At 39.1% G+C, this 25,434-nt stretch overlaps 3 protein-coding genes across 6 annotated transcripts in view; 2 read left to right on the top strand and 1 right to left on the bottom strand.

Annotated features, from left to right (window-relative positions):
• Positions 1–3,990, top strand: part of arhgef25b (Rho guanine nucleotide exchange factor (GEF) 25b) — a 27,859-nt gene extending 23,869 nt beyond the window's left edge. For all 3 annotated transcript variants that reach the window (XM_079342542.1, XM_079342544.1, XM_079342543.1), the window contains exons 14-18: positions 415–492; positions 592–783; positions 875–1,055; positions 1,154–1,407; positions 3,052–3,990. In XM_079342542.1, coding sequence (XP_079198668.1) covers positions 415–492; positions 592–783; positions 875–1,055; positions 1,154–1,407; positions 3,052–3,156 — 810 coding nt within the window. In that variant the 3' untranslated portion in view covers positions 3,157–3,990. The remainder of the gene's footprint in view (positions 1–414; positions 493–591; positions 784–874; positions 1,056–1,153; positions 1,408–3,051) is intronic.
• A 4,353-nt stretch (positions 3,991–8,343) lies between these two features.
• b4galnt1b (beta-1,4-N-acetyl-galactosaminyl transferase 1b) lies at positions 8,344–16,849 on the bottom strand. Its single transcript, XM_079340626.1, has 12 exons — positions 16,427–16,849; positions 14,698–14,794; positions 12,415–12,637; positions 12,152–12,328; positions 11,693–11,799; positions 11,311–11,348; positions 11,039–11,219; positions 10,137–10,229; positions 9,863–10,050; positions 9,629–9,769; positions 9,288–9,525; positions 8,344–8,565 (listed from the first exon to the last, which is right to left on the bottom strand). Exons 3-12 carry the CDS (start codon positions 12,627–12,629, stop codon positions 8,348–8,350), a joined length of 1,596 nt encoding a protein of 531 aa, XP_079196752.1. The 5' UTR covers positions 12,630–12,637; positions 14,698–14,794; positions 16,427–16,849; the 3' UTR covers positions 8,344–8,347.
• A 558-nt stretch (positions 16,850–17,407) lies between these two features.
• os9 (OS9 endoplasmic reticulum lectin) lies at positions 17,408–25,178 on the top strand. Of its 2 annotated transcripts, XM_079342357.1 has the most exons (15): positions 17,408–17,638; positions 18,008–18,190; positions 19,649–19,712; positions 19,808–19,884; positions 20,170–20,268; positions 20,386–20,587; positions 20,762–20,917; positions 21,029–21,144; positions 21,336–21,390; positions 21,672–21,754; positions 21,841–22,044; positions 22,151–22,352; positions 22,776–22,943; positions 23,465–23,574; positions 23,925–25,178. In XM_079342357.1, the coding sequence occupies exons 1-15, from the start codon at positions 17,423–17,425 to the stop codon at positions 24,060–24,062; spliced, it is 2,073 nt and encodes a 690-aa protein (XP_079198483.1). In that variant the 5' UTR covers positions 17,408–17,422; the 3' UTR covers positions 24,063–25,178. The 2 variants fall into 2 exon arrangements, with proteins under 2 accessions (XP_079198483.1, XP_079198484.1); XM_079342358.1 differs by lacking the exon at positions 22,776–22,943.
• The last annotated feature ends 256 nt before the right edge of the window (positions 25,179–25,434 follow it).

Raw genomic sequence — 25,434 nt, forward strand, 5'->3', positions numbered from 1 at the left:
ATACATTTACACTCACCGGTTTAGCTACAACTAATGAAGTCTTCTACAAAAGTCCTTAAAAAAAAAATCTTCATACGAATATTGTATTTCTTAGTATCTATTGATATTACTATCTGCTGGATATGCTGGATATGTGTTTCTCATATTTTTCAACCACATTTACGTAAGTGCAGGCTGCATAACAGATTCACCTCTCTGTACAGTCAAACCTACATTTAAGTTCAGCCTTTCAAAAGAAAAAAAAATGCAGCTGAATCGCAAAACAGTTTTTCATGAAGGGAGGATTTATTGCTGCATAGTTTTGTTTGACAGCTTTTGTTTTAACCACGTGGATCGAATCAGTTGGTAAATGAATGCATAAAGCACTATTTGTCACTCATCACTGATTCTCTTCCATTAATTTTCTTCCATCAGAGGGCGGTGGAGGTGACGTGCTTTGTGCCAAAACGCTGTAATGATATGATGAATGTGGGCAGACTGCAGGGTTTTGAGGTAAGACACAAAGTCTAATCCTACATATTATTGCCATAGGAACATATTACGGCATCCAGGATGTCTTGAGTTCTGCAACAAATTTGCTCTTTGTTGAAGGGGAAAATCACAGCTCAGGGGAAGCTGCTCCAGCAGGATACTTTCTCTGTCAGCGAGCAGGAAAACGGTCTAATTTCCAGGCCGAGGGAGAGGCGGGTCTTCCTGTTTGAGCAGCTGGTCATCTTCAGTGAGCCAATAGATAAGAAAAAGGGTTTCTCTTTTCCAGGGTACACTTTTAAAAACAGCATCAAGGTGAGGGTTATGGACTTGGTTATAAAACATCTGTAAAATACCTGTGTTGATATCATTTCTTCATGTTGAACAAGTCTCCTGCTTACTTTAGGTCAGCTGCTTGGGCGTGGAGGATCATTCTAAGGAAGATCCATGCTGTCTGGCCCTGACCTCGCGAGGGACTAATGGCACCGTGACACGTTTCATCATGCAGGCATCATCTCCAGATATACAAGAAGCCTGGCTCGATGACGTGGTCCAGATGTTAGAGACGCAAAGGAACTTCCTAAATGGTACTAGGGCATAGTGTTTCCTCTGTGACTGCACATTTTAGGATTTCTTTTTCTTCTGTACCTTCGAGTCATGTGGCACTTCTTACTGTCCACTGCAGCCCTCCAGTCTCCGATAGAGTACCAACGAAAGGAGAGCAAGTCAAGCAGCCTGGGCAGGAGCATAAAGTCAGTGTCAGCATCAGGCCTCAGACCTCACTCCTCAGCATCCATGGAACGACGTCAACAGCCCTGCAGGCTGACCTACAACACCTCGCTGCCCTCTCTGTATCCAACACATCACAGCCTCGCCATGAAGGAAGGACGAGGGAATGGGACAGCGAACGACTTGGCCTGCAGCTTGCATAGCATGCAGGTACATCAGTCTCATTTGATACAAAATGGAAACTTAAATGATGTTCCGAAATAGAAGTTTTTTCAATCAAAATTGAATGTACAGCTGTACTTCAGTGTCGTTACTATACAGTGACATCACTGTTGCATGAAGTTACAGGTTTAAAACAGAAATTTAAAACAAAATAAAACCAAACAGGAGATGACATTTGTGCTGTAAGATTTTTTAAATCTCAAAAGTCTCTTAGAACTCCTGTTTGTTTTTAGCAATATTGGCAATAATATGCAGTACATGTGCGATTAGTATATTCAGTTATCATTTAGTCCTCTACTTAAAACAAGTTAATTTAATGTACTATGGACGAGATGAAAGTAGTTGTTTGCAAAATGAGTAAAATATGATCAAATAGAAACTGAGTTGACCTGAGAAAACACTTCTGTGTCATCTATGCAGGTTTGTATTGTATGAGGCCAACTATACAGCTGAGTGATTATTAAACCCAATACATTTTTTTTCAGTTAAGTGGAGTTGTTATCTCTGTCAGCCACCTGAGGCCACTTGTTGTCCTGATCACTGATGATGAGCGAAAATAGCTCTTTGTGTGCCTTTCTTTAATATCCTGTTCTCGTCTCTGTGTGGATTTACAAACCTGATGGACCTCATCAGTAGCTGCTATTAGTCAGTCATCAAGTGTATGTACCCACTGTCCTGCTTTTTTATCTCATAGTCTCAGACTTCCACTTACAGGAGGAAATGGTTTATTCAGTCTTATTAGATGTTGTTATCTGGCCCGATTCCCAAAGTTACTCCCGTCCTCTTAATCTTCCCCTTAATGTATTTTTTATTTTTTTTTGAAAAAGCTGTTTTAATCCTTCTTTCTAGGTGAGGAACTCAAGACATGTTTCCGGTGTTGCCAAAATGATAATTTCGATGACAATTATCTGTAAGCGAGAAGAATTTACCAGACTTTAGATAATAAACATGACATATCAAAGTTGCAGCTCAATTTTTTGGCAGCCAAAAGACCCCCTTTTATATCTCTTTTAAAGCCACATTGTCAACTCAATCAGTTAGTGTCTTCAGTGTGTTGTTTATATTTTATGCCCCATAATAACCTCTTTGTTGAGTAAATCAAGTATTATTCATATGACCCAAATCAAAATTGTCTAAAAATAACTTTATATATAAGTCTTGATTGTATTCTTTATAATATTATGGAGACTACGAATGTGTAAGCACTCAACACTAGTTTGTTTAAAGGACATTTATCAGGCAGAATTCTTGTGCAGCACCTTTTGGTGAACTACACAGGATCTGTCACCTCTCCTATCTGTTGAGTTTCAAACAACAGTAGGCTGGAAAAAACTCTAAAACCTTCGACATGTCTTGCAAAACACCAAAGTGCAGTTAAAAGCTTTAGATGTTAGAAATAGTTCTGTAGAGACCAACTTTTTTGAATAGATAAATATAGATTTAATTGTTAAAACATTTGAGCAAAAAGTGGTTGTGTTTCAGATTTGTGGAAGTACCATTTCATTTCAGTTTACCCCCCCACCCCCTAACATTTGTCATTCGTATGGAGAATCTATTAAATGGATTTGTATTTCAAAGAAATATAATTTATGTAACACTAAAAAATCAATCTGCTTCATTTTTTCTTCTCAGGGTTTGACAGCAGGTTTCCAGGCAACCAAATTAAATGAGGATAGACTTCATTCAGCAAATTGTCCAGCAAACCTGGATCAGCTGATGAGGGGCAAGCATCAATGACCTGCAAAGATAAATGAACTCTGAATAAGGAGTGACCTAGTGCATAATGAATTTATCTTAACATGCAGTCAGTGGTGGTCTGTCAGCATCTTTGTTTCACTCTGGCACTGAGATCACAGAGGTCTAACTGTGTCTGTCTATACTGTATGCATTGTTCTAATTTTTCCCTTGAATACTGTTATGACATAAGCTTTCCTGGATTTGATACTTTTTAAGTGTAACTAAATGTATTTGTGTGAATACACTGCAAATACATTCTTCTACAGATGGTGACAACACACAGGATTAAATGTTTTGAAATATGGTTTTGAAGCACCACAGATACTGTGCTCCATATTGTATATGCATACCTTTCTTATTTTTTTCCATTGAAGTTCCTTGATAAATATTTTTGTAATGCATACCATTTTCACAAGAGACTAGTTTACTCCTCTGAGACCTGAGGACTCTGTCCTCAAATAACTACATCCCTGGGTGACTGTAGAGTCCAGCTTCACTGTGGGATCCGAGCCCATACTGTACGAGCTTTGTATGTTTGTGTGTTCCCAGCAGATAAGTAAATTGATGTGTGTTCCCTCCAGTGGGCTATTTTAACCCCACCATTGTTAAAGTGTTATCTGAAAGAAACACATTGAAAAACTACCACAAATGGAGCAGAAAGAGGAAAAAGATAAAACAGAGGTTTATCTATCACTGTTTTCTGCAATGTAAATAATCTCATACTGGATTGAATCTATACAACTTTTTAACGCGTGTCTTGATACCCACATTTTGATGAAATAAAAATGCTGTCAAGATCTGTCATTTCTTTTTCAAAACGTACTCTGAATGTTGTATGTTTCTGTCTGTTTTAATACTGGAACCTCTGGGCACAAACAGGGTAACTATTCCCCAGCAGTTCATTCAGGAAAGCAAGACTAAACTGCTGACTGACTAAAATCAGAGGCTAAAACATTGTATATTGATTTCAAATGCTGTCTCTTGGTTTGCTGATGTATGAGCAATTGCTGTTAATTCATGGCCAATTTTTTACATAAAAATACTGTTTTGATCTTAAACAGTTAAGAACTGCAGTTAGCAATGCATTGTGGGATGCTCATCTTGAACAGGACAAAGGCCCTGAACAGTTTAATGACGTTTTAAATGTCAGTATTTTTTAAAAAGTGGGTGTTGCTGGAGAGCACATTCAGGTAGGCTGTGTGTCTTTGTTTCAGTCTTTTTCTCGGTTAGTTTTCTTTATTAAACTACCCAAAGCCATCAACTCCTGAATGGAGAATCTTAGTTTTTAGAGAAGGACACACAATATGGAGGACATGTGCTACACAATGAGACCTGAGATGAGATCAATATGCATTGGATTTTTAATCTACAAATTAGACTGAAGGTCTAATTGAAATCTTACTTTATTTTTTAACATCTATATTGCAGTAAGAAGATGTTTCCTCAGTACTAGCTTGTCTTGGTATTGATGAAAACATGTAATTTATGAAGGAGGCTTAAATATAATAAAGATTTGGATAGCAATAGTGAATGCTTTGAAGCATTCACACTAATTAGTGTAAAAATATTACTTCTGGGCAGTTTTAGTTGTATTTAGGTTAAAATTAATACAGCCGAATGTTCAGAGGAACAAATACTCATTAACCCGGTAACTTTTTGCACAAAGAGGTTGAGGCAGAGGGAGGGAAACATACAAACCTGGCCTCACAACACTTTAACATCTTGTGAAGTGTAGTGTAGAAAAGAACCCAAAGTAACATGTCAGGGTTTGCTCTGTTTGATATGGTTTGATTCCTGTTCTGTTTAATGTGGTGTGGTTATGCTCACTGGGGGAGAGGTGCCACCTGCTGGTCATATAGCGAATGACATCCTGTAGTAATGAGCGGTGTGCATCAGTCGATAACAGATGCAGAGGAATGACTTCTGAAGTTGGTTGTGCGTGAATTGAAAAAGTGAGTACTTACCTGAAGTTTGAAATACTGATAGTGTCTGTTTTTTGATGCTGAGGTAAAGTTAATAATTCTAATTATTATTAGTCGACGTTACGGCACCGACAAGCTTGCTAACAGTGTTTTAGCTAAATTTAAGCCACAGTGAATAAAGGTCATATCGAGTTCATTACATTTTTAGGCTAACGTAGTGCTAATACATGTCCATGTTTAATACTAGTGTTAATTTAGTTTTACCTCTGGCTTCAAAATAAAGCCATCATAATATGTTAGCCTTTGATTGCCTTTCTGTGTGTCAAAGACACATGCAATCTGACTTTATTTTCTGCATTTACATATTATGCCCTATTACATTAATGGATAGTATTTTGTATGTTGTATGTGATTTGTGTTCATTGTAGTATATTCTACTATTCCTTTTTCTTATAGAAAACCGCACACCAAGACTCAATTTCAGTTTTACTGCATGGCTGCTGACATGCCTGTATTTGTGCAACTTTAAGGAAAGTAAACACTCAAACCAATCTACGCACTCTGTTTCTTCATGTTCTGGAAGCTGAGGCTGCAATGATGATGTACTGCGAATATAATCCTGAGCTACCAGGGCAAAAGCTCTTAGGGTTGGGTCCCAGTTCTCGAGCACTGCAGAGGAGCCCTCAAGCAAGCGACTGAACCCTAAAACTGCTCTGGTGCACTCCCTGCATAGCAAAGCAGCCCCACTCTAATGTCTCTCCACCAATTGACTGGTCCTGTTTGTGCATGCGTGAGAAGCATGTCCCTAAAATAAGGTATGGGTAAGGAGAAACTTTTAACTTGCGCTTCCCGACGGGATATTTTGGCATCAGTAATCTCCAGACTTTGTTGAATATTTGCAGGATTAAACAACAAAAAAATACATTTGAATTATTATACCCAAAGCTGTAACAATACTAAAATATTCAACTCAAGTAAAAGTATTGTTACTTAAATATGAGTATATGCTTTTATTTACCCCAAACTTCACACCTGTTAGGTGTTGTGGAGCATTCTGGGAGTATCAGCAAGGCATGCTGGGAGTAAGATTCTTTTGTAATGGTTCGCCAAAGGGACACAGGCCTGAATTTAGTCTGGCATTCTGGCTGGACCCAATAATATTTTGATCTGCATCTGGAATTGAACCAGCATCCCTTCAAGTACCTACAGACTGAGCTATTACTGATATATTTTTTTTTTCTTTTTTTTAAAAACATGGTGTGTATTCAGTGATCTCGTGTGACTTTTTTTCTTTTTGGTAGAATTTGCTCAGTATTTGTTTGACATAAATCAGAAAAATAATGGCTAAGAAAGTGAATAAATATGAAAGATTAAATTAACTTTAATGACTCAGGTGACTAGTGAAAGACACAAAACATTTTCCATGAATGTAAAAAGCAAGATCTGGTGTCATTGCCCAACATCTGGTGAAATACTGATTTAAAGCTGCACTTTAACCGTTGCTGTAACAAACTGTCTTACAGCTGTATAAGTGCCTTGAAGATCAATGATAGACGTTGATTCTATCTGTCAGTCTTCTCCCCTGTCCTTCAACACACTGCCTGTATTTGTTGGGAATAAAAGAGAGATGTTTGCACATACATTTTAATTTGTCAACAGTTTAAATAAATAAATAAATAAAATGCTTTGATTGGATGACTTACACAGGTGTGTTTGGGTGGAGCAGGCAAATAGGTGTTCAGTGAAATACAGCAGATATCAATGTGTTTTCTTCCTTAAAAAAAGAGTTTTCAGCTCAGCTATTGATCCGTCAACTGTTACAAACCTTAACATAAGACAGATTTTTGAACACACAACTACACAAAAGCATTTTCTATTCGGGTTACTGATTAAGTTCGGTTGTGAATACTGTCACCAAAGCTGATGCTGCATATTAATGAACAAAATAAAACGAACATAGGAATACATAAAATCCATGACAGAAACATCACACAAAAAAGCTTTAAAATCTCCGTCTTCAGAATTAAGAAAAACCTGAAAGTAAATCAGTGGCACCTTCTGCTAATGACAAAAAACAAGAGGGATACAAGGGTGCCATCTAAAGGCCATGATATTAAAGAACAGCATCATCACTTCAGGCATGAGTGTATCAGTCTTTGACATACACATACTCTTCAAACATACTCTTGTACTTTGTTCCACTGGATGCCACTTAGTTTGTCCTCCATGCTCCGACTTAAACTTTATTCCAAGGTGTCAATGTATCATCATTATTTCATTTCACAGCTCATTGCATGTATTTCTCTCTTTTCTTCTTCACGATGAGGAAAATAAACGTGCACTTTGGTTCATTCAACTTCTCTTACAGGCAGCAAGCTTTCATCTTTTCCCATCAGCCACGCAGGACAAAAATGCCTCTCTTCTTTAGATGTTTGCTAAAGAAAAAAGGGAAAGCGACAAATGGCGTAGAACAAAAAACATACACATTTCAAACACGACCAAAATTTCAAATGACTCTGAGGACTCTGGGTAAAAAAAAAAAAAAAGGAGGAGGAAAAACCAGCAAACAAGCAGGTTCAGACACTCCAAAGCCTGCAGCCAAACCTTTGGCAGAAAGAGTGAGAGTACCACTGGTGAAAAAAGTTCTGAATGCGTTCTTCATGTGGCATTGTTGAAAAGGATATCCGTGTTCTGTGTGCACAGGATTGTCACTTTTAGGTAAGTGTCCCTTTTGTCCTTGCTAAGGCCGAGTTCTCATCAGCGGACGCTCGATGCCACTATTGCTTTTCCAAGCTTGTTCTTGTTGGATAGTGCAAATTGAAGGTGGACACATGTACCTCTTCTCACATCATTGAAGTGAATCAGACCATAAAGATGCTACCATGTTTCCCCAAAGCTCAACAACTCAATGATGTAAAGCCAGATAACGTTTGATAGAGAAAAAGCAAAATGACTTCAAAACCTTGAATTCATTAGGAATAAGTTGGGATTTAACTGGGTCTGTGTAAACAAGAGGAAACGCTTCCTCTCTCCAAAGGAGCCTGACTTTTTAAGTTGACTTTTGGACTGCGTCGCTCCCTGCAGACCTCTTCACTGACTGAATGAACGTGCCAGACATCCAGTAAAGCCGGAAATATCTTGCGTAAGTTTAAGGAAAAGGTTTTATTCAAGGGTTTAGTTTGAAATCCTATCTGACAGGACGCAATGGAGAATAACTCTTTGGCAACTCAGGAGGAGCAGAGGATCCCTCAGGATAAAAGGGAGGGGAACTAATTATGAGTCAAACACTGGAATCGGTTCTTAAAGAACAAGAGGCCGTTTTTAGTGTGTGTGGCATCAGAGGAGGCAGGTGGGTAACGGAACTTAGCGTAAGTCTTGTCGCTCTCTGATTGGCTGACCCAAGGAAGTTTGATCTTGGTTGCATGATTGACGATTACATCATCACAGGAGCCAACATGGAGAGATCCCAGGCCATCAATGAAAAACTCTGAAAAATAGAATCAAAAACAACCTCTTAAAACTCTATTTAATACCTTAAAAAACTTAGTTGCTTTTGAAGGTTCAAAGGCAGAACGTACAGTACGTCATTTATAAGAATTTAAAGTCAGACATAAGATATAATCGACAAAAATGCATTTGACTGATGCAACCATAAACCGGATTCAAACCGAATTCAGCAACCTTTCAACTAGGAGTAGAAGGGTAACTAAGGCAATTCATTTTCATTCAATAATGTAATAATGTTTTTTTTGCACGTGAATTTAGTTCAATTTCAGTGCAACACTGATGCTGGGATACTTGAATTTGATACCAGCTCAAAAACTAAAACAAGATTTAAATCTCTAGTAAATCAGTTTTATCAGATCACTTCTCTAATGTTTTCATTGTTTCAGACAGTGTAGGTAAAGTGACAATCCTTTAGATGATCAACAATTCATTATTCATTGTTTTTTCATTATTATTTAAAAATAATTAATTATTTCCCCTTTGACTCATGATGAGAACATTTTAAGTGTGTGAATTTCATATTTGTGTATGAGGTAGTAATGAGGAAGAGGTCGTTTCGGTATTTGTTTAAAATGACAGCAATAAATGCCAGAACACAATTGTATATAACTTATAACTAACATAACTATATAACTAATAATGTTTACAGCATTGCATACTGTCTATTTAACATCAATATCATTCAATCTGAGCCATACTTACCTAGGTGAGCCACCCTTGCGAGGCGGGGGTCAAAGCCAACCTGCTGCACTTTGTCAGTGCGAGCCAGGAAGAAGTTGATGACCCCGTCAGTCACAACACAGTTTGGAAAGCCTTGAATGACATGATGAAACCCTCTCCTCATGTGTAAACAGTCTCCATCCTCCTCCCCAGGCTCAATAGAGATAGTCTGTCTGTAGGTGGCTGTGTAACCTGTGGCCTCACGTACTGCACCACCCACCTAAAAGCACATACAGTACGTACACACAAAACACAAATACTGATGTGACTGATATCTCAACATACAGCTGACCACTATCACCATCAAACAGTACATTTCTCACCAAGTCGAGAGTTGTTCTCTCTAACACATCCACCAGTTTCTCCAGCTTGGTGTTGGCTGTGAAGATGAAGTCATCATCCACCCAAAGTACATACTTTGTGGTCACCTGAGAGACAGCCAGGTTTCGTCCAGCAAACCAACCCTGAGACACACAACAAAGTGTTGAACACTGCAGAAAAATTAACAGTGACAACAAAGATGTGAAAGAAATAACGTTTTTTTCCTTCTTCCCTACCTTTCCAAAAGGCATGATGTAGTGTTCAATGTAAGGCCCAGAGATGGCTTGGGGATTTTCACTGTCATCTGCGATGACTATGGTGATGGTAGGATAGTAGTTTCTCACGCTGTTGATTAGATCTTGTAGCTTATTATACCGCAAGAAGGTCTTTGTAGCTATGGTAACAAGAGCGCTGACATTGTACTCTGTAGGGAAGGAAGATCAAACAACAAATTTAAAAAAAAAATGCATTTATTTGTTATAGAGTTGATGTGTAGCCGTTGTCATTTACCTCCTTTGGATCCTGTGTTATACAATTTAGGTGTAACACCGTGACGGATCTTGATAGTGAAGACAGCTTGATGACCTTCTGTATTAAACCGCACTATAAGACAAAATAAATAAGACTTTTAATTCATTTATAGATAGGATCTTTTTATTGGTCCCAAGGTCTCTTGTCTTGATTGTTTGCTTGTTTGTTTGTTGGATGGCTTATTGTTTTTTAGTCATAAATTACAAATCACTGAGTAAAATCTTAACTACAACAGAAAAATACGTCATTGCTTCTGTGCAAAATTTCTGGTAAGAAAAATACTGCTTCAAGTATTTGGTCCATGTATAGCTACATCCAGCAGCCAGGTGGCTTTGCTTAACATCATGACCATACAGATGGAAACCTCCAGCCTACTCTGACTAACGTTTACAGAATTGTTCTTCAAGGCTTACATTTACCACATTGTGACTTGGGTTCAATCCATAGAAAAACGTTAATAATTACAGGGCCAGAATGATGCCTGACAACTGTGCAAAATAGAGAGGAACAAGAATTCTTATGAAAATATAATTATTCAATACACTTTGATTTCTATCAACTACTGAACATATCAAGACATTTAACAAGTTTAACTTCAGGGGTGGTCAGTGGAATTTGGTTTCCTCAGGACAGATGTTTCCTCTTTCTCCCTGGTTACTGTGTTTACTTACTGTAGTTAACCAGCTGATGGCTGCATCTTCAGGTTGACAATACAGAAATGATCATTGTGGAGATCTACCTTTTCTAACTTGATGCCAGAAAGAGAACAAGAATGTTCCCAGTACTGAAAATCAGATGCATGCACTGTCCCTGATTACTTGAATCAATATAAAATGTCCTGAAAAGAGATTTGGTGCAAAGTACATTTTTTAAGGCCTTACCTGTGTCTGCAGTGCTTGGGTGGAACAGGGTGTTTGTATATGTGACAAACTGAAGCTGTCGGTTCAGGTTCTGCAGGACGATGCTGGACAGAGTCATGTGCATCTCACCATCACCTTTAATTTTCACCCCGTCAACCTCTGCAGCTATATTTAATGTTCCCAGCGTGGCAGTGATGTTTATCTACAGATGGATTGACAGAAAGCAGATGGAATCAATGACAGCAGATAACTAGAGTTAGGCAAGGTGATTAAAGACAAACTAAAATACTTACAGAGTAGAGGTCTCTGGGAAGGTCATGCAAGGCCAAACCTGAAAGAACATGCCAACAAATAACAATCTTAGATAACACAGCAACTCAGATGCAGTCAACCTCCTGTCGGCAAAAATAAAAACAAAAAGCTGCCTTTTTAAGGTGTGAGTACAAACTTATTATTAAAACAGTCAGCATGTTTCAACATTATGCAGAACTTTGCAGGTCCTTTTTTCATTTAAAATGTGCCTAATAGGGAAATCGGAAAATCAAACTTCAAGGTTAAGTTTGATTACTAATGAGCTTTTTTTAGTTGGACATGCTTTTATAAAATCATCTACTTGGATATTCCATGCTAGAATGTCGACCACTTTCAACTGTCCCACTCTGTCTGAGGTCTTACCTGGGATGATGATTGTTTTCAGGGGTCGTACCTCCACCCCCTGAGTTGGATACTGTAAGGGATTGTTAGCGTCTGCAATGACGAGAACATCTGCAGTTGTCTGTGACCTGAAATAGAAGATGTCACATCAGTAAAATGCTGACTTAAGCTAATAAAAACAATCATTCAGGAACATGGATTGGAAGAGGGTAGACAAGAAGGCTCCACTTTGAATTCAGGAGAATTGCTCTGCTTTTTGGAAACAGTTCAGCAGCCAAATTCATCAGGAGCTAATAATAGCACTGACATTGTCACTGCATGAGTATTCCAGGTATCTTTTAAACAACACTGCTGGTGTGTTCTGGAATATTTCCGGCTGACAAAAAGAAAGGGACATAAAGGACTTCTTAGAAATGATCCAGATACAACTGGAATTCACACCTGATAAATAAAGCAGGAATAAAGATAGGAATAGAGTACCTTTTCTGGAAACTTTTGTATTCTTTGGCCCGTCTCCTCTTCATCTCCTCCAGCTCAGAGGCCTCAAAGGCAGTGTGTAGCGGGTGCGCTGACACCCTCGGGAATAAAAGTTGGGCGAAGGGCAGGTTAACTCCTCCACTCTCACCCTCACATACACACCCATTACGGGCCAGCAAGCTGCAAAGATCAGAGGTATGTGTGTGTGTGAGGAAATTAGGTGTAGGCTTAACTCTGGTTACAGAAAACTATCTCTTTTCACCCACCTCGTCACACTGTCCCTCACATGAAAGGGGATGTGGTCTAATCGGTGGTCAAGGTCTGGAAGCCTCTCCTCCAGGTGTCTTTCTGCTGTCAGCCCTGGACGCTGCCACACATCCACTGTGGGGTATGCCCGAGTGGGCCACGAATGCAGCAGGGCCAGTACCAGCACCACAGACGCCAAAATGGCGAGCAACACTGTCTTTCTTAGGGAACGCATCCTTAAACCTGGCACAGACATGGGGGAGTGTTAAGACTTTGGTAGTTGCTGTAGTTTTTTCCTTCTTTCCACCCCTACAATACCATGATAGCAATATATTTGATCTGTAATATATTCCATATTCCTTTTTTTCTTTGTAAAACGTAGGCAGTGTCATAGGGCAGGGAGTGCTGTTGTTCTGAATATCAGCATTGTTGTGATTTGATCGTGTTTGTTAATGTAGATATGTAGAAGAACAGCATAATCTTCAGTGGGATATAGCTTTCATACAAAAAGTTTACCCATAGCAAATATTTTAAAAAAGTATTTATAATTTGTTTTATAAATCCCATACTCCATTTCACCAACCTGACAAGAACTTGACGGTTGCAAAACAACACATTCATATTGTCCCACAAACTTGTTACTTTGTGTTTTCACATTTTTTACAGACCAGCTACTTTGTACAATTTTACAAAGTGCAATTTTTTATAGGTTTCATGTTTAAACACTGAAAATACACATCTGTAACAGTTGCTTTAGATGTTTTTTCAATCTAGACCATCAGCTGTAATGTTATTTAAAAGCAGTGCAGTGAATTGTATAGTTAAGGTCTAAATGCTGTTGTACTCTGTCTCTACACATGGAATGCCTTTCGTCCAATCAGATTACTTCATCAGAACTCGATGTTGTAAAGACATTGTGTAAACATTTTGAAGTTAATCTTAAGCTTAAATCTAACTCTATGAAAAATTAGTGGTATGAAATGTTCTGTGTGATGTCTCACTGCCACAGTTCAGAACATTAACACTTTCAGGGCAAATAGAGAGAATGTTTGGGTTTTTTTGTTTGTTTTTTTCAAAACGAGAAGAAGCATGAACATATCTGCAAGATAAACCTAAATTTAGACTGGCGAAGAACTTCCGTTAGCTTTGGCTGAGCTTTATAATTTTGTTTTTGACAGACTTACAAAATCTGTCCTATAAACTATCAAGACTCCAGAGCTGGGAGGGAAGCTCTGGTAGTAAAAGCATTCATTAAAGTAAGAGCTGAGGTGTCGATGCTATGATGCATATTCATCATGCTCTTCATTTTGAGTCATAAAACATTCTGAATGACTCAAGCAATCAGCATCATGGCTTCTGAGTATTTTGTCTGCACAGTGCTCAGCTGCTTAACTGTGCTTACTCTGGAACTTGCACTACATTTACAGTAACATATTAAAAACAGCTGTCTCACACATGCAGAGGCAGAGTAAAAGTAATGGAAATTTATTTTCTTCTCTCAATCTGTCATTCGATCTTCTCTCTTTGTCACAGCAACATCCACTGAATGCATGTTTCCAGTAGGCCTACATAATGAACTCATTCTCCAACATTCCAGGAATGGTGAGCAAAAGTCTGTTTTTGCTCTGAATGAATGTGTGTGTGTGTGTGTGTGTGTGTGTGTGTGTGTGTGTGTGTGTGTGTGTATGACTACAGCTGACACTTTGGACTCGAATCTTTCTCAGAAAAATGCTTGTTCCTTCTTTGAAGTAAACATACCGACTTTTTTTTTTCTTGCTTGCCTTATTCTTTGAGATTGCTGCAACTATGAAGTTCTCTGCAAAAAGAGCAGACATGAATCTTCTAACGTATGTTCAGCCACAATAGTTTCATAAAATGTAATGCCTGAATAATGCCTGAGATTATGGAATAAAACTGCTGTTTGTTTTGCTGTGACATGAAGAATATGACTCGGCTATTCAGATGGCTCTTATTGATGCATTGTGCACATGGATAGAGCACTTCTCTAGCCTTCAGACTACTTTAAGCACTTTCTGCTCCACATGTCACATACTTCCATAACACAACATAAGCACATATGTGGCCGTAAGTATTAACTAATCCCATTTGTGCACATTTACACGCTATTGACATTGCAGCTTCAATTTAGGGTTCAGTGTCTTGTTGGCAGGACCTACTGTATGAAATTCTCTGAAATTGTTGTTTGCTCATATATAACTGCAACCAGCTTAAAATGGATGAGAAAGTGTAATGAACTTATGTCAGCCCTACATGTATAATAAACTTTACAAAATATACTCAACTGTCTCTATCCAGTCAGTGCAAGGGCATTTTCTGAAGACACCTCCATCTCCAGAAACTGTGTAGATATTCACAGAAATTAGTGAGGGCCTTCCCCATCTGGAAACAAGAAATAGAAAACGTTGTAGAAATAAATTGAATCAAGCTATAATCATTAAGAATATTCTAAAGAACTGCAAAGCCCCTAACATATAAAGACACCATCACAAATCAAAATGATGCTTCAGGAGCAGCTTCCATGATCTCAAATCCCCTTTAGGAAATCCTCCAGAGTTGGGGGCAGACACATTCAACATTATGCAGTACATTGGACCAAAATCAATAGGAGAGAGGGACGTATGGGATCAGCACTAAGCAGCCAATCAGCTGAGCTGTTTTGAACCAGTGCTCTTTAACATCTCATAGGAAATGACTTTTTTGAGTGCTCCTTTTAAAAGCACTCATCAGTGATGAAGGATAAACAGCCCGATTCATATCTGAGAAAGAGCGCTGTCACATCTTGCACATTAAAGTCTCAAAAAGAAGAACTTATCAATCCTTTTTTACTGTATAACCAGACATTATGGTTCACTTTCTTTTGTCAGTCACTGAAAAACAAATGGCATAAACACAAAACATTCACACATGTACAGAGAGTTACTGCATTTTGAGGTTTCTAACATTTTTTTGTAGATAGCGGTAAAATAATACACCAGTTCATAGTATGTCCATACCCCATCCTTAACAATAGTTCTGAGATGCTGTTCAGCCCTGCTACAAGTCAACTGTGCAGAAAATTACAAACAAGAAGAATATAGCAATGCTTAGTATTCTTAGCTTTAAAGTAATAATAAAATTGATTATATGTAAGAGTAAGTGTGATCTTGTTAAGTTTAAATAAACCCCACAGAAGTGGCATAGGCATGTTCTCATATCTATTCAAAGTTGTGCGTTTAGAATAGAATAGAATGCCTTTATTGTCATTATACAAATTGTACAACAAGATTACTTGGCTTCACCTTAAAGTGCACACAGCTAAAAAATGAAGTATGATGCTTAGAATGATAATTAACTGTATAAATGATGTTAAGCATGATGTGATATTTTTTAGATTTGGAAGAAATGCTCATGGACCAATCAAAATTAAACTCCACTAGAAGCTCAGCTGTTTTCGTTTACCTACAAAAAGGCCAATGAGGAGATATGGAGAGCTATGCACGGTCCTTTATGGCCACATCAGCTCAATGGATCCCTCCCAAAGTGCGCTTTAAAGATATGTTGCCTTTCAGATTAAATCACAGCATTTTGGCTCTGCATCAGCGACTCCTCCTTGCCGCCCATGAGCCTCAAACAAACATAAGGATAATATCAAAGTAATGCATTAATCTGTCCAGATTTTCAGACCAGCAGGTACATGTCTGACTGCAGATATGACACGATCTCTCAGACAGGCCTATTAGCCTGCCTTGTCGTGAATAAGATTCCACAAAGCTTGATTTGTCATTCGGTAACATTCCTTAATTGCTGAAACACGTCTCATCACATCCAAAGATCATTACATTAAGATAAGCCTCTTTTAACAACAGTCCATTGGCTCCTTTTCCATGTCCCTCTCTTTGCCTTCTCGTTCTTTTATCCAGTAGGCTACCCCGGTGAATGTTCACCCAGAGAAAGAAAACAACGAGGAAAAAAAGAAGAGGCAGGCGATACAGGCCTATTGTTAGTACATCAAAATCACATGAAGGAGCTCACCTCAGTTTCAAAGACGCCCTGTGTAAGACGCTTCACGTCCCGTCTGCATGGAGGTCGTCGACTCTTAATGCCTCCGGTCTTCAGTGGCTTTGCAAATGGACTTAGATGTGGAGAAACGGAGCAGCGAGGAGACGAGTAAAACGACCGCACATCGCAGCACTGCAGGCTGTGGACCGACGCTCTCCTTGCAGCAGGAGCACAGCGGAGAGCGCACCGCACCTATAAACGCAACGCACATCCGTCAGTCAGCGGAGCGGCAGCCTGATCACAAATCTCAATGCGACAAATAACACAGTTCATGTAGGCTGGAGCATGATTACTGAATATTCATATCCAACAACTAGAAGTATTCATAAACATTCTCAACAAGAATGCATGCGTGTGTGTGTGTGTGTGTGTGTGTGTGTGTGTGTGTGCGTGCGCGCGTACGTGTGTGGGTGTGGGAGTGTGTGTGAGGGTGCGCAGACGGAGGGGAGACTGCATGCACACGACTGCATGTCTGGGGACATGTGTGGGAATGAATGAGTGCATGTTTGATGGGAAAGTGTTTTGGTCACTTTCACTGTGTTTCAATACTGATTATAGGCCTACTATGTATAGTTTTTATACACAATTATCCATAAATATCAAACTGTTGAAGTTCAAAATTAATGAACAGTCATATGTAGTTTCACAGCAGTTAAAAAAACAATTATAATCACACTTATAATGTGATTTTGAGCAAACAAACAAAAAAAAGCTAAATTGGCCAATTTGAGTCACGCCTCGCCAACTGGACTAGGCATCTTTAGTCTTTTCACGATGTGTGGGCTTGTTGTGTGGAAAGGTACACGCATAAAGCTGACATGCTGCTTGCCTTATCATAATTTGTGATGTAGGTATAATTACCGCCCATTCGCTCTGTGACGATTTACGAAACCAACATACCCCAAAACTAGAGGAGAAAATAGCCAATGACAAAGATGCTGTTCCCGTTTCGACCAATCAGCTGCTACCATGTCAGACGGTCTGTGTTGTGTTGCTGTCAGACACAAATGGGACAATCTGAAGGCAGATTCAATCATGGCTGCTTGCTTGGTACGGTGGCTAAAAAGATTGTGCGTGTTGTTGTTGACATGTCCCCTTTGTGTCCCGGCCTTTCTAAATTTAGAAGAGCTGAATGAGATGAAGTATGGTATTCAGATTCTTCCCGATCCCGTCATCTTAGGCCAGGTGAGTGAGGGTGCTCGGGGAAGCTAAGTGTTAGCATGCTAACTAGAAAGTAAGCCTTTTTGTAACATAATTATGACTCGAGCAAAGGTACGCCGGCATCTTAGCTATATGGCAAATGTGCTTTAAAATGCAAAATTGGTTTTAAAGTCACATAATGAGGGGTTGATGTCCAGTGCGTAGCAGTCACTGTTGACAGCTGTCACACTACTAAACTCAACTTCACTACCTGCATCTTTTTTTTTGTATTGTTGATGACGAGCAAACACACTTTTATTTATAAAACCAGCCGGTCATTTAGCTTCAAACATTATAACACTGTGCTCATTTCTAAAAGATGCTGTAGTGTTTGTGACTGTGTCTTTCTTTTAGACCAAGACAGAGGAGGTTATGATGGTTTCCAATAAGTTCAAGCAGATGTATGAGTGTCGACTTCCAGCCATGGCTGTCCGCTTTCATCAGGACCCTGCATCTGAGCCTGAATCCCCAGGTTACAACGGGCCTGAGATCCCAGATCTACTTAGTCCAATGCACAGTAACCAGTGTCTGGTGAAGGTTAGTTCTCAACAACCTATCGGAGTGAAGAGTTCATCATACTGTACACCTGTTGGTGTATGTACACAGATTTTTGTTTGTTTAGTTTGAGTTTGTGTTGCTTTGGAAAAAAATGTGCTGTGATTCATTTCAAAATGACTACCAACTATTTGCTGTTGTCCCAAGTTCAACAGAATGGGGAAGTGAAAGTTTGAGAGTCATTGCATTATTTCAAGTTAGGAAACCTTTAACAAGTTCACGGTATCACTTTGATACCGAACAAGTTGAGTGTAACAAGAAAACCCCCTCAAAGCCATTCCAAGACTGCGCTGACCTCTTATCACAAACAAATGCTGATAATGGTCACTCACCTTGTGTCCGTTGTACAGCTCTCCACAACGTTCAAGCAAATATATAAGAGGTGTCTAATATTTAAAAATGACATGTTCCCTTTGACCTTCGTGTAAGTGCCAACACATACTATACTGGTATGTTGTAAGTACTTTGTACTCTTAGAGGCCGTTCATGTTGTACACATGGGGCTGTGATCCAAAGGGGAACTGATCATTTCATACAGAAAAGTGCAAAAAAACCCAAAAAAAAACAGTTCCTTTCAGTTTTGTTTATTTATTTTTTTTGTTTGTTGCATAACTGCACAAAAAAAACATGAAAATAAGGAAACGTAGATTGTTTGCAAATGTCATACAGTTAACATAGTAATGAAAGGGCCTCATGCTTAAGGCACAATACTAGTAAGGCGATATAGTCCTATAACCAAGCAGTAGAGTTTCCTCTAAAGATATGGTCAAATGTAAGTTTATAAATGAGATCACACATGGTCCGATGTGATGTCCCTGTACGTAATTTGTGGTAATTTGAACTGGTTCATGTTAGATTCATGTGACAGAGGTCTGATTTGCAAACAAAAACCACAAATAAAGAAGGCAACATACTGTGTGACTGGAAAGAGCATCACTGGCTTTCTCTATGACAGTCTAAACATCATTACAACAAGATTTCCTTTGTGAATAAAATGCATTTAACCTTCATGGGAAAAGGCCCCGTGTAAATGTGGCTGTGGTTTATGGCCTTAAGGTCTTACTGAACTATATTTGATGTGAGATTAGCTGCATTAAGATCAGTTTACTTTAATAATGTCTGAAGGGAAGTAAAGGTAAAGGAACCCAGAGCAGCCTATATATTTGTTTCTGCTGTGAGATAGTGGCAAAGATGATCCAAATACTGGTGTTTAATAATCAGACATAGGTGAAAGTCAGTGGTTCAAAATTTCTGCCTAGTATCATCCAGATGAGGTACAGAAAAACATTTGTTTTAGTTTGTTTTATTTGTACTGTAAGTGTCACATTCAAAGACACCGATGTTCACTGGCTAAAAACTTTTACATTATACAATTAGCAATGAAAAGATTTAGTCAGTAAGTCTTTATTTGCTTATTTTTTCTGTCGATGCTCTCTGCAGACGAAGGACTGGTGGACGTATGAATTCTGCCACGGTCAGCACATCAGACAGTACCACCTTGAAGGTGAGAGAGTACCTTCATGCTTTTAAACTGAAGTATTTATGACATTCACTCTGACGCAGAAGCTGTCTTTGACACATTTTGTTCTCTTTTTTTAGACACTGAGATCAAAGGAGACATACTCTTCCTCGGTTATTACGAATCTGAATTTGATTGGAACAATGAAACGGCAAAGGTAACATTGTACGGGTTTTTATGGTTGAGATTTTTTCGTGAAACTTCTAGTCATATGTCTTGTCACTCAAGTTCATAAATGCTTTATTTAGAAAACACACACCTTCATACAACTCCAGAGTTAGTTGTGTCAGCTGCTCATGACTTCAAACATTTACAAGTCATTGAGTTTTTGTTGCATTGTGTTCTTACATAGACGCAAGATAAACATTCACAGAAATTCAATCTGTAACAACACACATAGAGTGTAAGAGGGACACTGAAATATGTTCTTTTCATTTTGCAGGCGTCCAAGCAGCACAGGCTGAAGCGCTACCACAGTCAGTCCTATGTGAACGGCTCAAAGTGTGACCTCAATGGAAATCCAAGAGAGACAGAAGTCCGGGTGAGCCATTTGAACATCGGATGCGTTTGTAGCCAGCGCTGCCTGTGTGGATTTTTCTGGTTTTACTGTTTTGTCATTCTGAACACACGTAGAAAACTTTCCTGTGTTTGTTTCCAGTTTGTGTGTGAAGAAGGCGCGAGTGACTACATTGCCCGTGTTGATGAGCCTCAGTCATGCCGCTATGTTCTGACCGTTCACACCAGTCGCACCTGCCAGCATCCATTCCTAAAGCCCCCATCCACTGCCAAGCCGCAAGGGATTGTGTGCCAGCCAGCGCTAAGTGCCCAACAGTACATGGACTACGTCAAGGCTCAAGTCTGTGAGTAGACAAAAAAATGAAGGTCACCATGACACAGCTTTGGAGAGAATGAAACTTTGTTACTTCAATGTTATTCCTCTTGAGAAAGGATATGACCTCATCTGTCTAACAGAAAAATAAAGAAAAATGTGTGTATCTTTCTTTTCCATCTTCTTCTTCTGTTTTTGTTCCCAGCGGACACAAAGCGTAAAGTGGAGCAGATCTCGGAGGAGCTGAGGAGTCTTGATGAGATGCTGGCGGCTAATGAAGGGACAGATGGAGCAGTGAAAGTGACAACAGAAGAAGCATCACCTTCATCCACTGATAACTTGAATGCGTCTGAAAAAGAAGGTGATTTTTCCACTCTTCAGAGCCAAACGGCAGTCAGAGAATTATACGAAGTTGTCATGGCACCTTATCAAATGTCCCCCATCATGCATGCTGTGCCTTTGTTTGAAACAGAAACCACTGATGTCTTTGAGGATGGTGGGTCAGAGGAAGGAGAAGACTCTGAGTTCTGGGAGGGAGTCACCAAGCCGGGGAATTCAAAAACCACAGCATCTCAGCAGAAGGATCAGGTGTGAAATCATTTCTTACAATCGGTGTGAATCACGTATCCCGTCCAAAATCCAAAATACGGATTATATGTGGCACAGAAGTTTTATACGTTTTTAAAAAATTGTTGATTCACCAAAACACTAGAGGGTGTAGTTGCTCAACAGTTTCTCTTCTAACTGCAGAACTCTAACCTGCTCTCTTCCTTCTTCAGGCACCAGATGAAGGCTCAATGACAGACAATGAGGTCATAGAAGACGGTGAGGAAGGTATGTCAATGGGCTGCCCCCCCCCTCTCCCCCTCCCCACACACACACACGCACACACACACACACACACTCACACTCAATAGTTCCATTTAAAGGGGATGTAATACAAAACATGAACAGAACCTTAGAGTCTAGACTCATTCATTTCTGGACAGTTATGATTTCTGATTTGCAAATTGAACAGTTTATAGTCCATATGGGGTACTAAGTGATATGTTACCAAAGGTTTTGTTGTTCGCTGTTGGACTAGCTACTTCTATATGCAAACGATTGTCTTTCAGTTGAAAAATTCAACTTTAAAATCATCACTGACCCGGCAGACCTGATGAAATTTGTCCAGCATCTCAAAGAGAGTAACAGGAAGGTAAATACTTGTCATGATTACTTTGTATGATACTTTTTGTGCTCTTTGTAAAAAAAAAAAATCCCGTCATATTTTTTCCGTCCAAGAAAGCAGAAAACCAAGCTAAAATTCAAGGAGAGAAAGCAACAAGTGACAGGGTGTCAAAGACGCTCGGCGAGGAAGACAAGGATCATGATGAACGCCTGCTGCAGGAGTTTGAGGAGGAGATGGCTGACCTCTCAGTGCCCTCAGAAAAGATTGAAGGAATAAAGGAGGAAATGCAGAAGGAGTTTGACAACATCATTAATGAGGTTTAACATCAAAAGATCATTCATTTTAAAAGGTTGTTATAAGGCAGATCTGACCCAATGAAACATTGTTAGGGAACATTTTACGACGCTTCTCTCTTTGCTTTAGGCCCAGCAGGAATTAGAGACAGAAGGTCTAAAAGGAGAATTTGATCGCACTCAGGCCACACAGACTCTGGAGACGACACTAGACAAGCTGCTCGATCAATTAGAGGAGAAAGACGTCCAGGACACGGATCAGCAAACACCAGGGGTTCAGACAGGCAGCGACCCGGCCAGAGGAAGTCCCAGCTTGGCTCCGAAGCAACCAGGTACTGTGGCAGAGTTTGTCTACCTCTCTCTGTGGTCATGTTCATATTTTTTCACTCAGTGTCGCCTCCATCATCTTCATTTTTCGTCCATATACTGAGTCCTTGTTTGTCTTTACATCTTTGATTGATTTGAAGATTCACACGAGTGAATCCACAGAAATGTCGTCAGATTCACATTTTGAACTGTTCCAGTTAGTCAGAGGCTTCTCTCCTGCTGGCGTTTATGTATCTGTGGGTAATATGAAGTAATTACATGAAAATCGCTGAGATCAGTTTCAATAATCTCTCAGTCTATGATACTGCACAAGTGTAAGATGTTGTAGATGACACATTCTTGGCTCCAACCTCCTCCATCTTGTGGCCCAGCTTACGGGTTTTGAGGTGAACTTTGTTGTTTGTCCCTCTTTTGTCTCGTCACCCCAGACCAAGCGGCTGACGACCATGTTAAGATCAAAATTACTAAGTATAAGACGGGCAGCAGCCCTGATGGGGAGGTCAAAGTTCAGGAGATGGGCGAAGGAGATCCCCAGTGGCAGCACATAAAGGACGTGGTAAAAGAACAGCTAGAGAAAGCAGGACTGAAGGCAGAAGGTACGAAGGGGGGGAGATCCCAAAAACACTCATGGCGTTTTCTCTCTTCCATCTTGATCCTATTCCTCCTCTCATCTTTATCTAAAGCATACTAGTGTCAGATTTAGATTTTTGAAGCGTTTAAGGTTTTTCTAAAACACGTATAATGCCAGTGCTACTGATGATTGCAAACATTCTTCATTCTTATAACAATTTATGCAAAGCTTTTATAATCAGTCCAGAAGGTATTTGGATAAAATGAGTCTCCGGACAATAAACTAGTTCCTCATTATTTTGATGAGCACAATCCGAAAAGATAATGGTTACACCAAGTTAAACCACAACAATCTCAGACAGCAGTTAAGCAGGCGAGGGTACACGAAATGTGTGTAATCCATGTGTTCTTTCTTCATTCACTTTTTGTTTGTCCATTTTTCATGGGTTCATTTGTTTGTTTATAGGTGTTTCTTGTTTGCTTTGGGAGACAAAGAATTACATGTGTTTAACTGGAAAGCCTGCATTCTTTTGTCTTTTCCTTTTAGGTAAAATCGAGGTGAAGATCCTGACACGAAAAAATGCAGAGGAGACGGGCGATCAGTGGCTGACAGAGGAAGATACAAAGTCCTTCAGAGAGCTCCTCATAAATCTGCTGGTAATTTAAGACGTCCCTTTTTATTGGGTCCACTTGGATCCTTTGATTGTGAGTACACACAGTTATATTGTGTGTCTTCAGCAGTTATCTTACTAAAAAAAATCCTGTCTGTATATTGACATCAAGTAGGACTGAAGTATACACGTTTACCACTTCACTGACATTTACATTCCTTATGGTAACCACAAACTTCCTTGTTTCTTTCTTATCAACCTTAAGTGCGCTCTGAGTTTTTATGCCAGTGATTTGTCATTGGCAGCTGCTATATATATGCTATTAGCTTTCTCAGCCAATGAAACGGTGACGAATTGTTGATTTTTACATATTGTTTTTTCTACTTAACTTTACAGACTGGAGGGACAGAAGAAGTTTACAAAGAGCAAAAGAGGCAGCAGGAGTTGGAGAACAACTATAGATTTGTGTGGGGAGAGTCTCAGGAGGAGTCACAGTCATCCAGCACCTCTGACTCAGACGATGTGGACGTATGAGCTCATTCAGTACATACAGCGCACGTTTTGAGATTATGAACTCCTTGAGGAGACCAGCAGTGTGGAGGACTCTGAAGTGCAGCCTCAATTTGAAAGAAGAGCCAATGTTTAAATACTGCTATTAAACTAGGCTGAAAATATTCAATGGCCTGTTTGCACATTCAGAAATCTTTTTTGTTGTTGTCTTGATGAGGCAATATCTTTCTAGTTTGCACCAGTAAGGGTGTAGGTTGCACAATAAAGCCACAACATGTCAGCTTTACTTGTGCTGTTCATTTTAGTTGAATACATTTCCCTGTTGTACTGGGATTCAGTCTGATAGAAGGCTAGAAAAAGCCCACTGTTTATGATATGGATACTGATATAATATATACGGTTTTCAGCTTGTGACTTAATTTGAATATTTACAACTACAACGAGTAGTACTGAAGTTTTCAGCAGCATTCAGAGTGCAGAGTTAAGTTATTTCTCAACATTGTCCCCACCTTCAAGTGACACACTGGCATTGGCACACTGTGGCATTGTTCGTGGATGAGAGCTTTCAAATGCTTTCTTTTTCGTGGCTTGTGTGTAGATTAGGGAAACAAAGAAATTGTACTCAAAGGCTCATATTTTGGTTCTCATCTTTTCCAAAACGATACATTTTTATTAAACAAGACTGCAGTGTTTGCACACATGCTTTGCTACTTGACATACTTAGGGCAAAATTAAGACATTGTTCTTTGGAATAGACGCTTTCCCTTGGGTTGCAATCCTCTTTTAAAGACATCAGACTAAAAATAACACTTAAAATTAGAGTAGAATTTGAAAAGTGTTGAAAATGTTTTGTTTTGATGGGGTCCGCCTATATTAAATGTAAATGCATTTTGCAGAGAAAGCTACAATGTCCGTCAGCTTTTGTCTATTTCAAATAATAAATTCTCAAAAAAAGTTTCTGAAGATCTTTTGAAAGTGTACTTTAAAGGGCTGAAAATGTAAATTTTGTGAATATTGACGACGAGGAACTTGTTTTGTACATAATTGCTGATTAATTTCTTTTTTTTTCTATGATATATTGTACATAAGCACAGACTGAGTAGGGCTTGAGTTATCTGATTAAACAAATATGTGACTGTTCTCTGTTGTACATGAAGTATTATTTGAATGTGTGATTGAGTTATAAAAAAAACTTTGTAAAAATTTAAATTATTGATTGATTAATTCACAGCCAGTGCCCAGCGGCTGGAGATGAGATATACTGTACATAAGCAGGAAGAAGTCCATCTATAAGGATTTAAAAAAAAAAAAAAAGGGAGGGGGGGTTCCAATTAAATCAGTCGTTTGTAAAGAATAATGGTACAGGGAAGCGCTTAACACGTGATCAATTTGCCTT

This window comes from Symphodus melops (genome assembly GCF_947650265.1).
Source record: "Symphodus melops genome assembly, chromosome: 4".
Taxonomy (NCBI): domain Eukaryota; kingdom Metazoa; phylum Chordata; class Actinopteri; order Labriformes; family Labridae; genus Symphodus; species Symphodus melops.

What these genes read in the sequence shown, in the direction of transcription:
- b4galnt1b (XM_079340626.1), bottom strand. Translation starts at nt 12,629, where the DNA reads ATGCGTTCCCTAAGAAAGACAGTGTTGCTCGCCATTTTGGCGTCTGTG. An exon ending in TACAAAAGTTTCCAGAAAAG is followed by an intron (nt 11,800 to 12,151) that starts GTACTCTATTCC and finishes CTTCTATTTCAG; the next exon opens with GTCACAGACAACTGCAGATG. An exon ending in CGCAAGGGTGGCTCACCTAG is followed by an intron (nt 8,566 to 9,287) that starts GTAAGTATGGCT and finishes TCTATTTTTCAG; the next exon opens with AGTTTTTCATTGATGGCCTG.
- os9 (XM_079342357.1), top strand. Translation starts at nt 17,423, where the DNA reads ATGTCAGACGGTCTGTGTTGTGTTGCTGTCAGACACAAATGGGACAAT. An exon ending in CTTGGCTCCGAAGCAACCAG is followed by an intron (nt 22,353 to 22,775) that starts GTACTGTGGCAG and finishes TCGTCACCCCAG; the next exon opens with ACCAAGCGGCTGACGACCAT. An exon ending in AGCAGGACTGAAGGCAGAAG is followed by an intron (nt 22,944 to 23,464) that starts GTACGAAGGGGG and finishes TTTTCCTTTTAG; the next exon opens with GTAAAATCGAGGTGAAGATC.